The sequence below is a fragment of the Lactuca sativa genome, chromosome 3 (genome assembly GCF_002870075.4).
Source record: "Lactuca sativa cultivar Salinas chromosome 3, Lsat_Salinas_v11, whole genome shotgun sequence".
NCBI lineage: Eukaryota > Viridiplantae > Streptophyta > Magnoliopsida > Asterales > Asteraceae > Lactuca > Lactuca sativa.
This window is the reverse complement of record NC_056625.2, coordinates 225838208-225856795: the sequence shown is the minus strand read 5'-3', so window position 1 is coordinate 225856795 and position 18588 is coordinate 225838208. Positions and strand designations below refer to the sequence as shown.

General features: G+C 37.6%; 1 protein-coding gene across 1 annotated transcript; it reads right to left on the bottom strand.

Moving 5' to 3' along the window:
• Positions 1-13026: 13026 nt before the first annotated feature.
• Positions 13027-15916, bottom strand: LOC111894539 (galactan beta-1,4-galactosyltransferase GALS3). The gene is made up of 2 exons (XM_023890611.3): positions 14580-15916; positions 13027-13564 (listed from the first exon to the last, which is right to left on the bottom strand). The coding sequence occupies exons 1-2, from the start codon at positions 15749-15751 to the stop codon at positions 13219-13221; spliced, it is 1518 nt and encodes a 505-aa protein (XP_023746379.1). The 5' UTR covers positions 15752-15916; the 3' UTR covers positions 13027-13218.
• Positions 15917-18588: the final 2672 nt, after the last annotated feature.

Sequence of the window (18588 nt, the reverse complement as noted above, 5' to 3'; positions counted from 1 at the left end):
CCACTACACTCTCTAACCCTTCTTGACGGAGAAAATCAGTAGCTTCTAAAAAGAAAGCTACAACACCCAAAAAGAAAGCTCCAAAACAAACCGCACCCTCCAAGAAACGCAAAACCAAAACCACCACTGTATCGAGCAGTGACTCTGTGGCAGATAGATAACCCATATCTATCCTCAAGAAAAGAAAGACAACTGAAACCACTAGCCATATGCGTGACCGGACTAATACTGAAGCCTCTCCACAGGCTCCGGTAGAACTTGGGATGGCCGCACATCCATTCAATACCACCATCGAATACAACTCAAACTCATCTTGTGAGATTGTTTCATCATTATCTTCTTCTGAACGTGGAGACAGCCCCCCAGTTGTATCTGAAGTAGATAAAATTGGTAATCGCCCTAAGGTCTCCAGGGCTTCCCGGCTGCACGTCTTTTCTTCTGAGGAGTTAGACTCCATCCTCTTGCAAGTCTCCCAAACACTACAAACACCACTCCATCCGCAAGGCATCTCTTTCGCCCATGCCAGAACTGGGCCGAGGCCAAAGTTGACCATGGGTCAAGGAGACCAAGGAAGCCCAGGAAATCCTACTCTGCTTACATCTGTATCAGGTGGTTTAGGCACGGTGAGCACTAATATGCAAGGATCCGTGAACCCAAGGGACACCTTGGTGCAACAACAAGGAATTGACGATGAAGATTCGAATGATTCTTGGAGTCGGTATCAACCAACCACTGATGCTGAAATCAAGAAGTATGCTGCTTTCAAAAGGGCGTTCCAAGCCCGCAAGGAGCAGCAGGTCAAACAACAAAAGTAGAAGGAGCAGGAAATTCTGTTCGTAGCCAGATACTGGGCAAATGCCATCAGCAATGCCCACACTGCTGCAACAATTCTTAAGGTTCAGACTTGGATGGACCAAATGGCTGAAACTATGCTGAAAGCCCAAGCCTCAACCGCAGCTGCAGGTACATCAAATGTTCCTCCTTCCTCACCTCCTGTTCCACCCACCGCAGTCAACCCATCTCAAGACGAAGAGCCAGCTATTGAACTCAGCTCGGCCCCAACCTTTGGCTTTGACGATGAAGACATCCAAGAGGTCAACAAACCGAATCCATCAGATGATGACCTCAGCACTCCACTTCAAAGCCTAAAGAAAATAAGAAGAAAAAGAAGAGAGATGCGGTCACTCGCAAAGAATTCCTCAACCTTCAAGCCAAAGTTGATCAAATTTTGGCTGCAGTTAAGCCTACCCAACCTCCACCAGAAGATATCCCAGGTCCGCAATCCCTAATTGAGCGCATCGAACGACTCGAAATGAGAGAGCGTATGGCCGCTGAGCGCATCTCTCTCAAAGTCGAGATGGAGATTCGATCTCTCGACACCAACCGCAGGGCCGACCATCAAGATTTCATGGCCGCAGCGGAACGCCTCATCACTGAGGTAACCGCAATCAAACAAGGCTTACAAACAGCCATTGCGGATCAAGCTGCCCAGTCCCAAAAGGCAATAGAGGAAACTCATGCTGCCTATGAGTCCACGATTTCTGTCCTTCATGCAACAATCGCTCGCATGAAGAAATCCCTCACATCAAACTTTCATGGCCCAGAGATACTGTAGCTCACAAAGGATATTCACAAGCTGCTCTTCAACTCTGCCGTTCCAAACAACTCCCAACTGGCCGAATCAATGAAAGCACACTTTGCCGAGGTTTGTGCCAAAGTTGATGGACTGAAACAATGGCTTGAGGAAGCACCAGGGTTGCATTCCTCAAGAGGGGGAAGTGATAAAGAAGACGATCGCGGTGAGCGCTCAAATACATCCATCCGACAGAGCCCTCCAATCACCACAAATAAAATTCCTACTCCGCAGCCTTCCCCTCCACCATCTCAAAATATTCCATCTCCCTACTCATCACCCAAAAACAACATAAACCGTCCTCTGACAACTCGTCATCTAAAGAATCTTGAGGAATATATGTCCTCAGAAAGCTCTACAGATTCTCCTGCTACTGCCCAGAGGAAACATGACTGGAAAGCAGCCAAGCTAGCCGAAATTATATGGAGAGAATGCGGTTTTGACACTATGATTGATGAATCGCTGATCAACTCATGGGTCAATCCTCTCCGCAGGCTACTTGATGAAGATTACACTCCCCACCTCACATATGCTGAACCACCATCAGATGGTTATTGGAATATTCCAATTTCTCCCAATGCCAAGTACTTTGCTGTCTTTGACTCCTTCGACCCCAGTCTTCCTGATCACAAGCATCTGCCAATGGAATTTGAAAGACTGACTCAATTCTATGCAAAGCATGGCTCTTTAGTGGAAAACATTTGGTCTAACGATAGACCATCCGCAGTGAAGAACTACAAGATGCGGAAGTTTATGAAAGCAGACTTTGCTCAATTCACTCTGACCAGAAGAGAGCATGATTACATCCGCACCCAAACATACTTCCCCTGCATGAACCCTGAAGAAGTATTTCTCATTGCCAGAGTTTTTCAGAACAAGGCAGAGAAACATCCTAAGATGAAGATAGTTATCGACAAAGCCAAATCCTTCCTCAAGGAAACTGTCTGTGACTTTGCGAAGATTGATGTGGACATCCACCCCACCATCCTCAAGAAATTTGACCTTCCACCACTTGAACCAATGTCAATGCTTACAGAAGGTTTTGAAGAAAGATCTCTAGGCACAACCAACTTCCCAGATCTTGGCATCATATTCAAACGGAAAACGGACAATGTCAAATATTTCATTCCTATGAATGCCATGCATCACCTACCCAAGAAGCAACTTGACATATGCAAGACCGCAGTGGAAAGATCAAAACACACTACTGCGGAAGTTAAGTTCGAGATCTCGAGAAGAATCTTGTGGCTGTAAAATGTTAGAAAATTTTGGTGGATTTTGATCAAGTTTCTCAAACTTGATAACTGAACCAAAAGTTAAAAAGGTCACTTATGGGAAATTGTTGAAACATAAAAGTTCCCCTTTTGAACTTATCTACCACAACGGTTCAGTACCTGCAGCCAATTCAGCACCGGAGTCAATCTCTACAACTGAGACCGCAACCATTCTCCATCAACAACAATATCAGCATCCGGAGTGTTCAAGTCTTTCCTATCCGCAGTCTTAGTCATTTCTTTTACTATATAATTCACTATATTGTCCAGCATGTCTTGCACGACTGCTCATAGAGTTGTTCTTTTCTAAACTCTATAAATAGAGACTCTTTCTTATGTATTATGTACTGGTGATATATCTGAGTGTGAAAACTCTTAACTTCTTAATACACAAAGTTTCTCATTCAATCATCTTTCTTATCTTCATCAGTTATCTTTCTTATCTTCATTACACTCAAACTTCTACTTGAACATAACCTCTCTTCGGAGCAAGTCTTCTAGACTTAATCACTAAACTTGATCTCGCTTACTAACTTGGAATGATTGCATTCCTCGTTATGAATCAGTTTAAGTGTATTCTTGATATAAGTTTTGTCATTTATCTTTCTTTACTTTCTGCAACTAACTATCTAACTATCTAACTATCTAACTTTATTATTGTTGAGCTTTTAGATCCTTAGAGATTAACTATTCCGCAACTTACTTGTTCTAACGTTTGTTCAAGTGTGTCTCCAAGTTTTTCTCTCAACAATGTTTTCATGAGTTTCTAATAGGTTTGAACACTCACGAGATCATAATAAAAATATCAATTTAGATAACTTAATCCAAAAATGAAATCGGAAAATTCGCTAAAGACGGGTTTAATAGGCGGAAACGAGTTACGGTGATGCAACAAACTTCGGGTTGTCACAGATTTCGGTAGACCCGGACGAGGTGGAGGCCGTGATGAGATGGGAGGTTCCGAAGTCTCCATCTGAGATTCGGAGTTTCCTGGGATTAGCGGGCTATTATCGGAGATTCATCCAGGATTTCTCTAAGATAGCCGTACCATTGACCAGGCTAACAAGGAAGGCCGTGGTCTTTCCTTGGGGGCCTGAGCGGCAGGCAGCGTTCGAGACACTGAGATAGAGATTATGCGAGGCGCCAATCTTAGCCCTGCTAGAGGGCATCGAGGATTTTGTTTTGTACTGCGATGCGTCTATCTTAAGTTTAGGCGCGGTGTTGATGCAGAGAGGGCATGTAATCGCCTACGCGTTGAGGCAGCTTCAGCCTCACGAGGAGAATTACCCGATGCATGACTTGGAGTTAGGGGCTGTAGTGTTCGCCCTCAAGATTTGGTGTCATTACCTCTATGGGGTTCGCTATACCATTTACACGGACCATAAGAGTTTGAGGTACCTCATGGATTAGCCGAATCTAAACATGAGGCAGCATCGGTGGATGGATGTGGTAAAGGATTACGATTGCGAGATCCTTTATCACCCGGGTAAGGCCAATGTGGTGGCCGATGCGCTTAGCCGCAAGGCAGCGCCAATCAGGGGTATCTGCATGCGGATGACAGTGGTGACTCCGCTATTGGAGCAGATTCGGGAGGCCCAGCAGGAGGCCATGAAGGAGGAACATCGGAAGAGTGAGCACATAATGGGTCAGGTTTCCTCCTTCGACTATCACAGCAGGGGACTATTGACATTACACCGCAGGGTGTGGGTGCCATACCTCAGAGGCGTGCGCCAGATCTTGATGAAAGAGGCGCACAAATCCCGATTCTCCATTCATCCCGGGGCGACGAAGATGTATAGGGATCTTCGTTTGGACTATTGGTGGCCCTACATGAAGCGGGATGTGGCATGGTACGTGGAGCGGTGCTTGATCTGCAGGAAGGTCAAGGCCGAGCATCAGACACCTCACGACAAGATGTAGCCGTTGGATATCCCACTGTGGAAATGGGAGGATATTACGATGGATTTTATCACCAAGCTTCTAAGGACCTCGCGGGGAGTGGATTCGATATGGTTCATCGTGGATCGATTGACCAAGAGCGCCCATTTTATCCCAATTCAGGAGAGCATCTCGGCCGAGAAATTGGCCGATATCTATATCATAGAGGTGGTGGCCTGGCACGGAGTGCCAGTTTCGGTGATTTCGGATAGGGATGTGCGGTTCACATTCAGGTTTTGGAAGAAATTCCACGATGAGTTGGGTACTCGTCTGCATTTCAGCACCGCCTTTCACCCGCAGACGGATGGCCAGAGCGAGCGGACCATCCAGACTCTGGAGGACATGCTGCAGGCATGTGTTTTAGACTTCGGAGGTAGCTGGGATACCTACCTTCCGTTGGCAGAGTTCTCGTATAATAATAGCTATCATGAGAGCATCGAACGTCCTCCCTTCGAGATGTTGTATGGAAGGAGGTACAGGACCCCCATATGCTGGGGCGAGGTTGGCCAGAGGGTCATGGGGAGCACCAAAGTAGTGCTCAAGATGACAGAGAAGATTCAGCAGGTCTGGAGCAGGCTTCATACTACTCAGAGTCGGCAGAACAGTTATGCCGATAAGCGTCGATCAGACCTGGAGTTCCAGGTCGGAGATATGGTTCTCCTGAAAGTGTCGCCTTGGAAAGGCGTCATTCGATTCGGGAAGCGGGGCAAGTTGGGCCCAAGGTATATTGGACCGTTCAGGGTTATAGCCCGGGTGGGCAAGGTGGCTTATAGGCTGGATTTTCCTGCTGAACTCAGTCAGATACACATCACTTTCCATGTTTCTCAGCTGCGAAAGTGTCTGGTGGACGACTCAGCAGTGGTACCCTTAGAGGACATTCAGGTTGATGGCAGCCTGAATTACATCGAGCGGCCTGTAGCGATCCTTGACCGGAAGTCGAAGGATCTGAGGAACAAAAGAGTAGAACTCGTGAAGGTTCAATCACAACACCTGAAGGGGTCGGAGTGGACTTGGGAGCCGGTGGATGAGGTGATGGAGCACTACCCCGAGCTATTTCAGGATCGAGCAACAGACTTCGAGGACGAAGTCTAAAATAAGTGGCGGAGATTCGTAGCACCTGGTTCTTGGTACGTGTTCTTTTTATTAAATCTCTTAATATTTTGCATTTGGCCTTGGACTCGGTGAGTTGAAGGACCAACTCGCCAAGTAGAAGCGGGATGAAGCGCGGAGTTAAGTTGTGGACTCAGCGAGTTGAGTCCCGGACTCAGCGAGTAGACCGTGTTTGGGCAAAAACCCTAATCCGAGGGTTTGCACCCTATTTAAACACCTTAACTCGGCCTCCTTAGTCCCATTTGATCCCAGAAGACCCCCATAGCAAACCCTAGCTGTTATTGAAGCAATCTAAGGCTTTTGGAGTGATTTTGGTGCTTTTGTGATCCAAGGAAGGAAGGAAAAGATTGAAGGATCAAGAGGAGGCTAGAAGGATTCGGTTTTGAGCATCATTTGCTGACTTCAGAAGGTATAAAGTCTATACCTTGCTTGCTCTTTTGATAGATCCCATTTTGTGGAGTTTTAGGGCTTTTCTAAGCCATTTTGGTCACCAACCATGATTGCAAGCATGGTTTGCGGTTGATGTTTCGGATCTAGGTCGTTTGAGGGGTTCCAAGGTAGAAAGGAGTGGCTTTTGCACTCAAGGAAGGCCCCATGCATTGTGAGAGCTTGTTTTAGGACCTTTTGAGCTTAAAGTCCCATGCAAGCACGTAAAGGTTGTAACTTTACGTGCTAGATCGATTGTAGAAGCGTAGATCTACATTTTGATCAAGTGTTGTACATCAGAAAGCGAAGATTCAGTGAGTGGTTGTGACCAACTCGGTGAGTCTGTTCTTGGACTCGGCGACTCCAAGGTTCTGTCCCATATCAGTTGAGGTCATAAGGACCCAGTTGAGTGAGGAAAGGTTTTAAGGGGGTCCCAAGGGGTGACCCAACGTTCTGGACTAAGCCATTGTTCTGGAAGCTCATGGGACTCGGCAAGTGCATGAACAGACTCGGCGAGTCTAAGGCAATCTTCTTAAGAATGAAGATGAACTCGATGAGTTGTTCATACAACTTGGCGAGTCAAGGACAAGACCTGAGTATCAGTTGATGATGAACTCGCCGAGTTGTATGGTCCAAGGGAATCTTCTTAAGAATGAAGATGAACTCGACGAGTTGTTCATACAACTCGGCGAGTCAAGGACAGGACCTGAGTATCAGTTGATGATGAACTCGACGAGTTGTTCATACAACTCGGCGAGTCGGATGAGGATTCAGTCAAGGTTCATTTGGAAGGAAAACTCGTCAAGTCATCGCCTAACTCGACGAGTAGAGACAGGTTTGAGGTCTAATGGAAGGATATGGACTCGGTGAGTTGGCGAGCCAACTTGGCGAGTCAGGTCAACTAAAAGTTGACTTTGACTTTGACTTGGTCAGGGGGTAAAATGGTCATTTTACCCTAAGAGTTGATGTCAATTCTGACTAAGTGTTTTGTGGGAAATTTAGCCAGAGGATTTCCGGAGCAGCAACAGTCAGAGGATTCCCGCACAGTTCAACAACTACTACGAGGTGAGTTACCTTCCAGTAGCGGTGGGTCTACGGCCACAATGCCGGCCCACCAGTAGGGATCGTATGCTAGATGTTTGTCATTCTGATATTCATCTGTGTTGTTACTACCTGATACGTTATATGCTAGCGTGATATGGTATGTGACAGTGATAGAGTTCGGTTGTTAGGACCGAAGGGTAGGTTAGGCACCCCAGATATGCCTAACAGTATGTTATGGCATATTTAGCTGCTAGCATGATATGTTACATGAGATAGAGGTAGTAGGAAGGGGAAGAGTCCCCGAGATTCGGTTGTTAGGACCGAAGGGTAGGTCGGACACCCCAGATATGTCTGACAATAGATTATACTATGATATATGTAATAGTAGTAGTAGGGGTGAAATAGTCCCCGAGGTTCGGTTGTTAGGACCGAAGGGTAGTCGGCACCCCATAATGGCTCGACATGGGTAGGTCAGCGCCCCAGAATGGGTTGACACGGGAAGGACGGCACCCCAGAATGGCCGCATGGGTAGGTCAGCAACCCAGAATGGTCGTACGGGTAGGTCAGGCACCCCCAGAAATGCCTGGCAATATGTATGTGATATGATTGTATGGTATGTGGTACGATTAGGGAACTCACTAAGCTTCGTGCTTACAGTTTTCAGTTTTGGTTTCAGGTACCTCTTTAGCGAAGGGGAAGAAGCTGGCGCGGTAGCGGCACATCATACACACACATATTGGTTTTCTGCAATATGAGATGTTCTGGGATTGTACTCTAACATTATTATTATTTTCATGTTTTGGGATTTTAGACACGAGATATGTTTTATGAAATGATATGATCGGATGATGTTTTACTACAAATATTTTACAAACCACTTAATTTAAACGAAATTTTTGGGCGTGAAAATTGGGTCGTTACAATTTAGTTAAGACCTTTGACACTTAATCCAACAATACCAACCCTACTCTACGTCTCAAAGAGTGTCTCAAAAAACATTTTTAGTTGGTGCAAGACAAAGAACTACTGTAATACTATTTATGGTACACTCCATGGAATGTTGGTAAGCATGCTACAAATCAGTCAGTACCATATCAAACAATAATTTTTTTCTCTATCTAACTAATACTTATTTGTGGTAGTGTTCTAAGTGGAGACACCTCGTGAAACTCTTTCACAATACCTCAGATTATCAATAAAATTTTGACAAAGATGTTCGATATACTATTAGATCTATTTATCTCATCCTTTTGCCTATTTGATACTTAAATTTGTTTTATGAGAGCTCTAAATACATGAAAGGTTCAATACCTATGTTAATTTGTTCATATAAACATGTTCATACCTTTTTACAGTAACGAAATTGGTCTTACAATATATTGTGGTTAATCTGAACGATACAGAAGTGTGAACTACTTCCAATAGATATTCACATCACCAAGTGATGTATTTATCATCTGTTTCGATAAAAAAAATATTTACATTGATCATAAGACGTGCGATTAGATGCTATCCAATATATGATCCAATTAGATACTTGATAATGCATTTCTCATTTATATGTCTAAGCATATGATTCCATAAATACATTTCATGTAAATTAGTATGTATTGTGGTTAATCTAAATGGCCTGCTAGTCAAACTAATTCCAAAAAATATTCTCATTATCGCATAGTGCTTTTGCCATCCATCTTGACCGAATAATATTTGCATTTATCATAAGTTCTGTGGTCAAATGAATTCCAAAATCCTATCCAACTAGATATTTAATAATGTAATTCTCACGTGGAAGAATATGATTTCACAATAATATATTTTATTCAAATATTTAAATCATTATGAACTGTTGTTACTATACTGTTTTCATAGATTTGATGATTTTCTTTTAAACATGTTAAACCTATTTAAAAATGAAATTTATGTTTTAAATATATAAATCCTTCTAGAAAAAATAAAATAATCGAAATTAATAAACCTATTTAAAAATGAAATAAAATTAAGAACCTTATTTATCGAAAATTCAGCAAAAAAGATTTAATTACATTACTTGGAACCAGTATTGTTATAACAATTACCTAATGGCTCTGATACCACTGATGAATTTTCTAGCGATCTATATACACTAGTTAGGCAGTAGAAACCAAAATAACACTCACACTAATATATCTAGGTTTATTTTATTATAGACTTTGAAAAATGAAAAAAAACCATCGTCTTGATATTCTTGATCTTCTTGAATGTGATCTTGTTACAACTATCTTGCATGGATGAGAGGATCAATAGTAGGAATCCCTCTTTTGCTTCATACCCAAACACTACTTGAGCAAAATACAAGAAAATCTATGAAAGGGGAAGGATTTAGAAAACTATACACCCTTAGAAAAGGGTTTATTTTTCATAAACCTTTAGAAGGGGAGAGGGAGAATGAAATTTCCAAGGAAAAATTGAGCATCTAAGGTTTGATCCCTAGCTCCCTATTTATAGGTTCTTAGCTGCTTAATCCTTAAGCACTAAAAAACTTGGATAATTATTATCCATAATGTCTTCCCATATCCTTAATCGCTTAGGGATTCTACAATTTTCCAATTAATTAAACATTTTATTAATTAACATTCAACCCATTTAGTTAATTAATTAACTTTTAATTACTTACAAATTAATTAACTTTTAATTAATTACAAATTAATTCAAAAAATAGTTGTCATTTAATTTATCAAAATATGACAAATTAATAAACTAATTTCTCATATATTCTTTTCGTCCTTTATTTGCTCACATGAGTATCGAAGGCAATCCAACAGAACTCTGTTACTATTAGAAATATTACCAATAGTTAATAACACTTGACATTTTTTCCAACAAAATTTACCACTTCAAACCATTATTTTTTTCTTATGTTTACATACATACATACATTTTGTAATCTTTCCCACCATGGAACAAAATCCTAACACTCAACAAACAAATCGAACCAAAATCTCTAATGACTATTTTTGCTAGACACGTCACCACATCAATTTCCGGTCTTAGATTCACCACTAGGTGGTTTCAAGAACTTGCTCCAAATCTACCCTATCCCACAACAAGCAATTTTCCAACATTTTTTCAAAAACACTTTTTTTCCAACATCGCACTTCCATCTACCAACAAACTTTTTCTCAACCATAAGCGATACCGAATTCTCCTGATGAAGTACTTGAAACACAATTCAAGCAAGCAAAACAATCGAAGCGAAAAGGAAAAAACACTAAAACTCGTTCCAACGAGAACGAGAAGTTGGAAGGAAAAAGAAGAAACCATTTTAGCCAAGCCTTAGAGTTCGGATAGCCAATATCCGTTCAAAGAAAATGTGTAAACGAGGGATACATTTTGGGATACCGTTTGAAACCTCTTCCTCTTCCAGGACCAAATGGAGCACAACGATTATCAGATGTCCGACCAAATTACATCAAAATGACGTGATATGAAGTAAAAAATAAAAAAAAATTCAATTAAAACTACAATAACCTTAAGAGCATAAACAAAAGTGAGGCCAACGATTTTGATGTCTTCGTCGTGACGCTCAAATAATACCAAGAATTGCAACCAATCCATAAATATTTTCCTTGTGTAAATGCTTCGTATATGTTCAAGAAATGGCTTCAATGAGGATTCTGTTTCTTCCGGTTTGAAACATTCGAGGAAATCTCAATCACGTACCACTTATAATAATCGGACAAGCATATATTTATCGACATCAATGATGACCCAAAAGAGTTTAAAGCAGAAGACCCTCTACATCGGCCAATTGGAAGGAATAAAGTGAAGAAAGCGGCTTCCGATTCGAGTTCAAAAAATTAAAGGCAATCAGTGTCGATCATTTTAAAAATAAATTTGATCTATACGTCCAACTTCAAGAGCACGAGGTTCATATCATGTAGAATGCTAAAAAAATATAATGAAATGAAGCTTGGAAAATAATTCAAAAAAAAAAAAGCAATTTATATAATTTGAAGATGAAAGTCCAAGATTACAAAGCGATCTAGAAATATTTCTTATGATCAAACGGAAGATCCAAGAAAAATATAAGAATCTCCAAATTTATTTTTGAATGTTCCGTATTTCTGTTTTAATTTTAACAAAAAAAAATAAAGTATTTTTATTTTATTTAATTAATTAAAAAATTAAAAAGTACATTATTTTGATTACACGATGTAATAGGTATACCAAAGTATGGTGTTATTGTTGTAATGAGGTGGAAGAAAAGATTTTTGTAAGCCTTTTCCCTTTTTATGAAAGACTTTCCTTTATTTTCCTTTCTTTTTTCTTAAAAGAAAAAAATTCATAAACATCTATTTCTCATTTTCTTTTTTTCCTCTTAGATGTGCGTTTGGTATAAAGAAATAGAATTACAAAGAGAATGAAAATATAGAGAAAAGAAATTAAAAAGAGAAAAAAAATTGATTACATGGTTTGGTAGAACAAATAATTCACTAGAGAAATAGTCATAGGAATCATCTCTCTTGTTTGATTCTATTAAACAATGAAATGTAAATTAGTTTTTTTTTTTTTTGTTATTTTATTCGTATTCAATTTTTTATATATAAAAATGCATTATAATGTACATTTTAATTTATTTAAAATATGCATTTTTATGTTAAAATATGCATTCTTAATCATGAACCATTATTGTTCAACTTATCAACAAAAAAAGTTTAATAAATAAGTTTTTTTTTAATCTCTAGGTGAATTTTTGAAAAAATAGAAAAGTAAGAAGCAAACAATAAATTAATTTCATAAATTAATTGAGTACATAAAAAAAATTTAATTAAGAATTGATAGCAGGTTAATATTTAGATTGAAAGAGATTTGTAGGTTATATCGACATCAAAAGAAGATTGGTCCAATTCCAAAAATGAAAGCAGCAAAAATTTATATACAAAACCTAAATAAATCATGGGATTAAAGATTTAATTCGTAGGATGTAGCTAGCAAGGCTCAAAGTCCGATCATTTTATTTCTCCGCCTTTTTTTCTTATTTCTAGTAGAGTTGTTTTTTGTTTTTCCCATCTTTTCTCTGTTAATTAAAGAGAATTAATATGTTGGAAATGGAATTCATTTCTTTTTATTTTTAATACAAACCAAACAAGAAAAATAAAATTGATTATAGTTCTCTCCATTGAATTCTCTGTATCAAGGCACACCATTTTACCTATTCCCTCCTTAACAAAACTCAAAACATAACTCAAACATTAATGTAAATGACAAAGAAAAATTATTAGGAACGTAAAACAAACTAAATCCGCACCTTTACTTAAATTGTGCATTTTTCACTCTTCATTTCATTTATCGATACTTCCGCGTTTTTGGAGAATAATAACTTCCAAAAATCTACAACTTTTCCCATTCCCCATAGCCCATAGGAATTTTCCGAATTTCTAAAAAGAGAAGACAACTTTAAGAAAACAATTCTTCATGCGCCGGTGATGGACTGGCTTCACATGTACGTTTCAAATATATTACTATTTATATTTTTTAATTGTATATACGATATGATTACAACTTAAAAGTAAACGTATCACCGTAATAATTTGTATGAAATATTATAACATGATAAAGCGCTAAATCGAAAGAAGAAATATTAATATACGAACGAATCGATAATGAAGTTAATCAATTGAATAGATAATACAAACAAATTTACTCAAAAAAAAAAAAAAACAAAAAACTGTAATGTTTTCTATAAATTATTTATATGATTATAATTTTTATAATATTTATAATACAAAATCAATAAGCTGGATGTGGGGTCGGTCACTGGCGAGTCCTCTGCAAAACTGGACCAATCATTCTAAGCTCAAATCTCTTTACATTTCCGGCCGCCTCCCTCATGGTGGTGTCCACCACGTACGGCGTTCCCTCCACATTCAGATTGGTGGTATTCACCAGCTGCCGACATGGTTCCCGCCTCTCCGATATTGTCCCATGGTAATGGTAGTACATGATCTTCCCTTCTGTCTTGTGTGTCGATTTCCCCATTATATTTTGTGACATATGTACACCCGTCGCAAATACATTCCGAGGTTGAATTACATATTTTCTGTCTCTCCTTATCCCTCTTTTTATATCCCTGTACACCAACTTCTCCATCCCCCATTTCCTGTAACAATTTTTAAAAAACAATCATCAGTTACCAATGTTTTTTATACCAATAAATATCACGAAAGTATAGTTGCTGGTTTTATGGTTTTGTAACGAAATAATAGATACAATCATTAGAACTTGTATGTACATTTTCCCAAAAAATAAATAAATAAATAAAACACTTGTTTATAACATAAGAAACCACCACCGACTATGGTCGCATTTGGGACCCATTGGGAACGATTGTTTAACGAACACCACATGAAGAAATGCGCATAAATCCAAAACAACACACCAACCATTCCAATGATGCAACATTCACAATTTTGCATGTTATGTTACCTAACTTTTAATCAATGATATATCACCCAAAATATTACGTACGTTCTATTTTAGTTTCCACTTTTGGCTTTTGCTTCTCTTTTTACTCATTATAAATCCCTTATCGGATAGAAGATCTAACATAGTACTCTAAAAAGGGTTGGATACAAGAAAATATACATTCCTTTAATTTCTTAATTTCTAGTATATGAAAAAAAAATCTAGGTAAATATCTCTAAATACAAAACAAAATTCATATTATAATTAGTTAGAATTTTCCAAGTAATATATTATAATTAGAAAAAAGAATCAAAATACAATACTATAAACATGATAAAAGAAATAAATGAAAATAACATGTTTTGCAGTTCTCATTTACCCCTTATAATATCCCTAATTTGAGGAGGAAGAAATAGTAGTTGGCATACCAATAATGCAAGATTCGATGCTGTATCGCAACAAAGCTTTTAGATCTCAAATTATGTAAATTGGAAATCGAATAATAGATTAATAAATTACCTACGTGAGTTGTCAAACAAGGGTCAAGTATCAATCTATGTATGTTCCTATAGGTGATGAATCGAACCATATTCTATACTAATAAACAACTAACCCATATGGAAAGTTACTAAAATTTACGAAATCTAAAAAATTACGGGTAACAGTGAAAAATATTTAATCTAAAAAATCAAAAACAATATGATCCGTACCTGTAAATTTTTCCAGCAGTATCATCCAGGTAGCAGAGCTTGTTAGACATGGTTCTTTGTTCAATGGTAAACTGGGTAAACTGTGACATCGAATCTGTAACTGTTTTAATGGTGCCCTTGTTGGGAACAAAAAGGAATTCATCGACGTCGAAGAAGAACATCCATTTCGTCATGAAACGATATCTATGCAAGCAATCATTAACGATTAGAAACTGATTATGATAATACCCATCAAATCTTTCCTCCTCCTTTATGTCCTGTAACGTAACGTAACCCTTTTCGATCCATGGCTTTAAAACATCCATTACCTCCGGATGAACACCGCCGGCGTCGTGTATCACGAAATGGGATTTCTCTCCGAAGAATTTCACGTGGTAAGCCATCCATTCTCGGACCCTCTGTGGGCTAAGATTTCCGTAAAGTGGTGAGCCGCAGTATAGGTAGTCATATTTCGGTGGTGCTGTGAATTGCAAGGTGTTTAAGCTTCCCGGAGTCTCCGTCAAAGCTTCGATGGTGTCCGTGAGGTCAAAGTTGGAGTCGCCGCCGCCGGAGGTGGAGGCGTGTACGAGCAATTGTCCACCGGCACCGTCGTGGCCGACGGGAAAAGAGAAGGTGCAGTTGACGATAACGACAGTGTAGACGCGGCCATAGCCCCAGTCAGGGAGGATTTTGTAACCGGGGGTGGTGATATTTTGTTGATTCTCGGTTACGTTGTGTGGGACCCATTGGCAAAGGTATGTGGGTTTGGAGAAAAGGTGGAGGGGTTTGGAAGAGAGACCGATGACGGCGAACGTGTCGACACCGCCTCTGTACGCCGACATGAGTATGAAATTGTAGGCGGCGGCGCCATACCCATTGAAATTTCTCTTAATTAAACCACCTTCAAGCACCACATCTTCTAGTTTCTTAATTTGTTGGGATTCAATTGGCGGTGGGGGATTGGTGGTGGTTTTAAGGAATTGGACAGCGGAGGAAGGTGGCGGAAAGGAGGCACACACTCTGAGATCTCGAACGGAGGAAGGAAAGAATTGGAAAAGAGTAATTAGAGAACAGAGAAACAGAAGGGCAGACAACAAGAGTTTAAGCTCACCAGCACAATTCCAAACAACACCAATAAACATTTTCCTGTCTTTATGATTAGGAATTTGAATCTGATCAGTTTCTTTCGTCATTTTTGTGGATTGAAGAATGAATAGAAAAACAGAGATGAATGTTAGGCCAGCATCATCCCTAGACAATACTGCAAGCAGAAAAGCAAAAGTATGTGTGGGAGAGAGACGGTCTGTGTAGCAAGAAATAGAAAGGAAGCAATGGGAGAGTATTAATATTAATTTTGTAGACACTTTTTCTTTTCTATTAAATCCATAATCATTACTTTTCTGGTTAATGGTTTTTTTCTTTAATATTATAGTCTGTTTTTGGAGATCGACCGTCACATACACTGCCAGCTTGTTAGAACATAAATTTTGGGTTGGAATATATATATATATATATATATATATATATATATATATATATATATATATATATATATATATATATATATATATATATATATATATATATATATATATATATATATATATATATATATATATAAGATTTAAATGTGAATTACATGCGACGTGAATTACATATGATTTAATGTGAATTACAAGTGATTCATATATAAATTATATGTGATTTACATGTGAATCACATATAATTCATATATAGATGTGAATCATATGTAATTCATATGTGATTCACTTGTGATTTAGATGTAAATCACATTTAATTCATGTGCGATTCATTTGTGATATACATGTGATTTATATGTAAATTACATGTGAATCACATGTAATTCATATGTGATTCATTTGTGATTTACATATGAATCACATGTAATTCACATGTGTTTTACTTGTGATTTACATGTGAATTACATCTAATTTATATGTGAGTTGCATATGAATCACATGTAATTCATATGTGATTTAAATGTGAATCATATATGATTTACTTGTGAATCTATAACTTATATGTGAATCACATATAATTCATATGTGATTCACTTATGATTTAAATGTGAATCACATGTGATTTACTTGTGAATCACATATAATTTATATGTGAATCACATGTAATTCATATGTGAATTACTTCTGATTCATATGTGAATTACATTTGATTCATATGTGAATTACTTCTGATTCATATGTGAATTACATTTGATTCATAAGTGAATTACATGTAGCTTACATGTGAATCACATGTAATTCATATGTGAATTACATATAATTCATAGTTTTGATAATTAGAAATATCAACATGAAATTTGAAATAATAATGTGTAGATAATTAAAAACTTAACTGAAAGCATTTTAAGTCAAGGGAGTGGTAATATTGGATCCATATGTAGGAAAAGTATTCGAAGTACATCACCATGAAACCATGTCTTCTTAGATCATGAACTTCTCTATAGAAAGATAGTTTATGATCCATGTCAATTAGATCATGAACTTCTCTATAGAAATTCATCAGATGAATATACACAAAATTTGTTATTAAACATAAACACCTCAAATCCAAATCACAAAAACTTGAATAGAACCCTAAAGAATATATTACTTGTTCAAATAGTTGTTTTATTGAATATAAAAAACATATTAGAACAGAAAATAAGTTGTATATTATACACACATCATGTGAAGTTTAAAAGTAGACAAACTAATCGAATATTCATTTAACATTATTCATAAAAAAATAATATATACCTGTGAGTCATTTATCTCATCCGCATCCATAAAATCACCTTCTTTTTTCAAATTCAATGACATGGATCCTTGAAGAAGTTCAGTCTTGCCCAACTAAAAATCACCAGCACCCGATACATGAACCTGGTGAAAACTAGGTTAGCCACTCAATCAAATATATCAAGCCACAAAATGACAAAAAAAACTTTAAAATATTTAAAAGAAAAAACAAATACAAGTTAATTCACTGAGAGATTTCGAGCACTAACATAACCAGTGATGAGAAGATCAACACTTGAAATTAGTAATTGACCAAGGAAAATACATGCATTACTACAACCATTGCCATATCAATCCTCTAAAGACCAAATAATGTTTCAAACTAAAGAAAGTGAAACATCATGTGATGTGACATTAGTAGTAGTTATTGTTTCTTGGGTTTACTTATCTCTATTTCCCATGTTCACAGTATTGTGAACAAAAGTGTGTAGGGTACAATGAGATTAAAGCACCAAGTTCTATATTTTAGAATTTTTTTTTTCTAAATGTTGTTTTAGTACTTTGGTGTAAGTACTAAAACAATTATAGAATATTACTAAACATAAAAATTACACAATATGGAATAAATAGGGCTATAAGGCTAGCAATTATGTAATACTAATGGTGGAATCTTTAATATGAATATAATATGCCTAAAAATGATTTTTTTCCTTGAGTTATTTTCCACTCACAAAGTGTAAATTCCAAATGTATAAATAATATACATATTAAACATATACATATATAAACATCTTTAAATCACAATTTAGCAACTCCTACATTAATTAGGAAGCTGTTATATTATATGACGATTGATGAGTTTTTGAGCTTTTGAGTTATATCATATTGTGGTGCACAGATATGGCTCTTTCCTCCTACATTTCTCAAAATATAACCAAAAAAAATTGTTCAGAATCCTAAAATGGAATTGGTTCATCATTCATGAAGTCAAAGTGAAGTTAAGCTGTGATATTTCTCATTGAGGCATTTCATCGAACATATTGAGTGCAAACAAATATCTATATTTTTCAATAACACAGGTGTCTATTTTTATACCTACAATTAACATAAGGATTTAACTATTTTTAAAAACATATTGACTAAATAGGTTCAACTTAACGATTAGGCTAAAACAATTCATAAAGGTCAAACAAAGGTCGAGAATCAACAATAGAAACAAATGATACCTAACTTTTGATCCACAAGGGATCATCTTCTCTGTTCAGGTCTCCAAT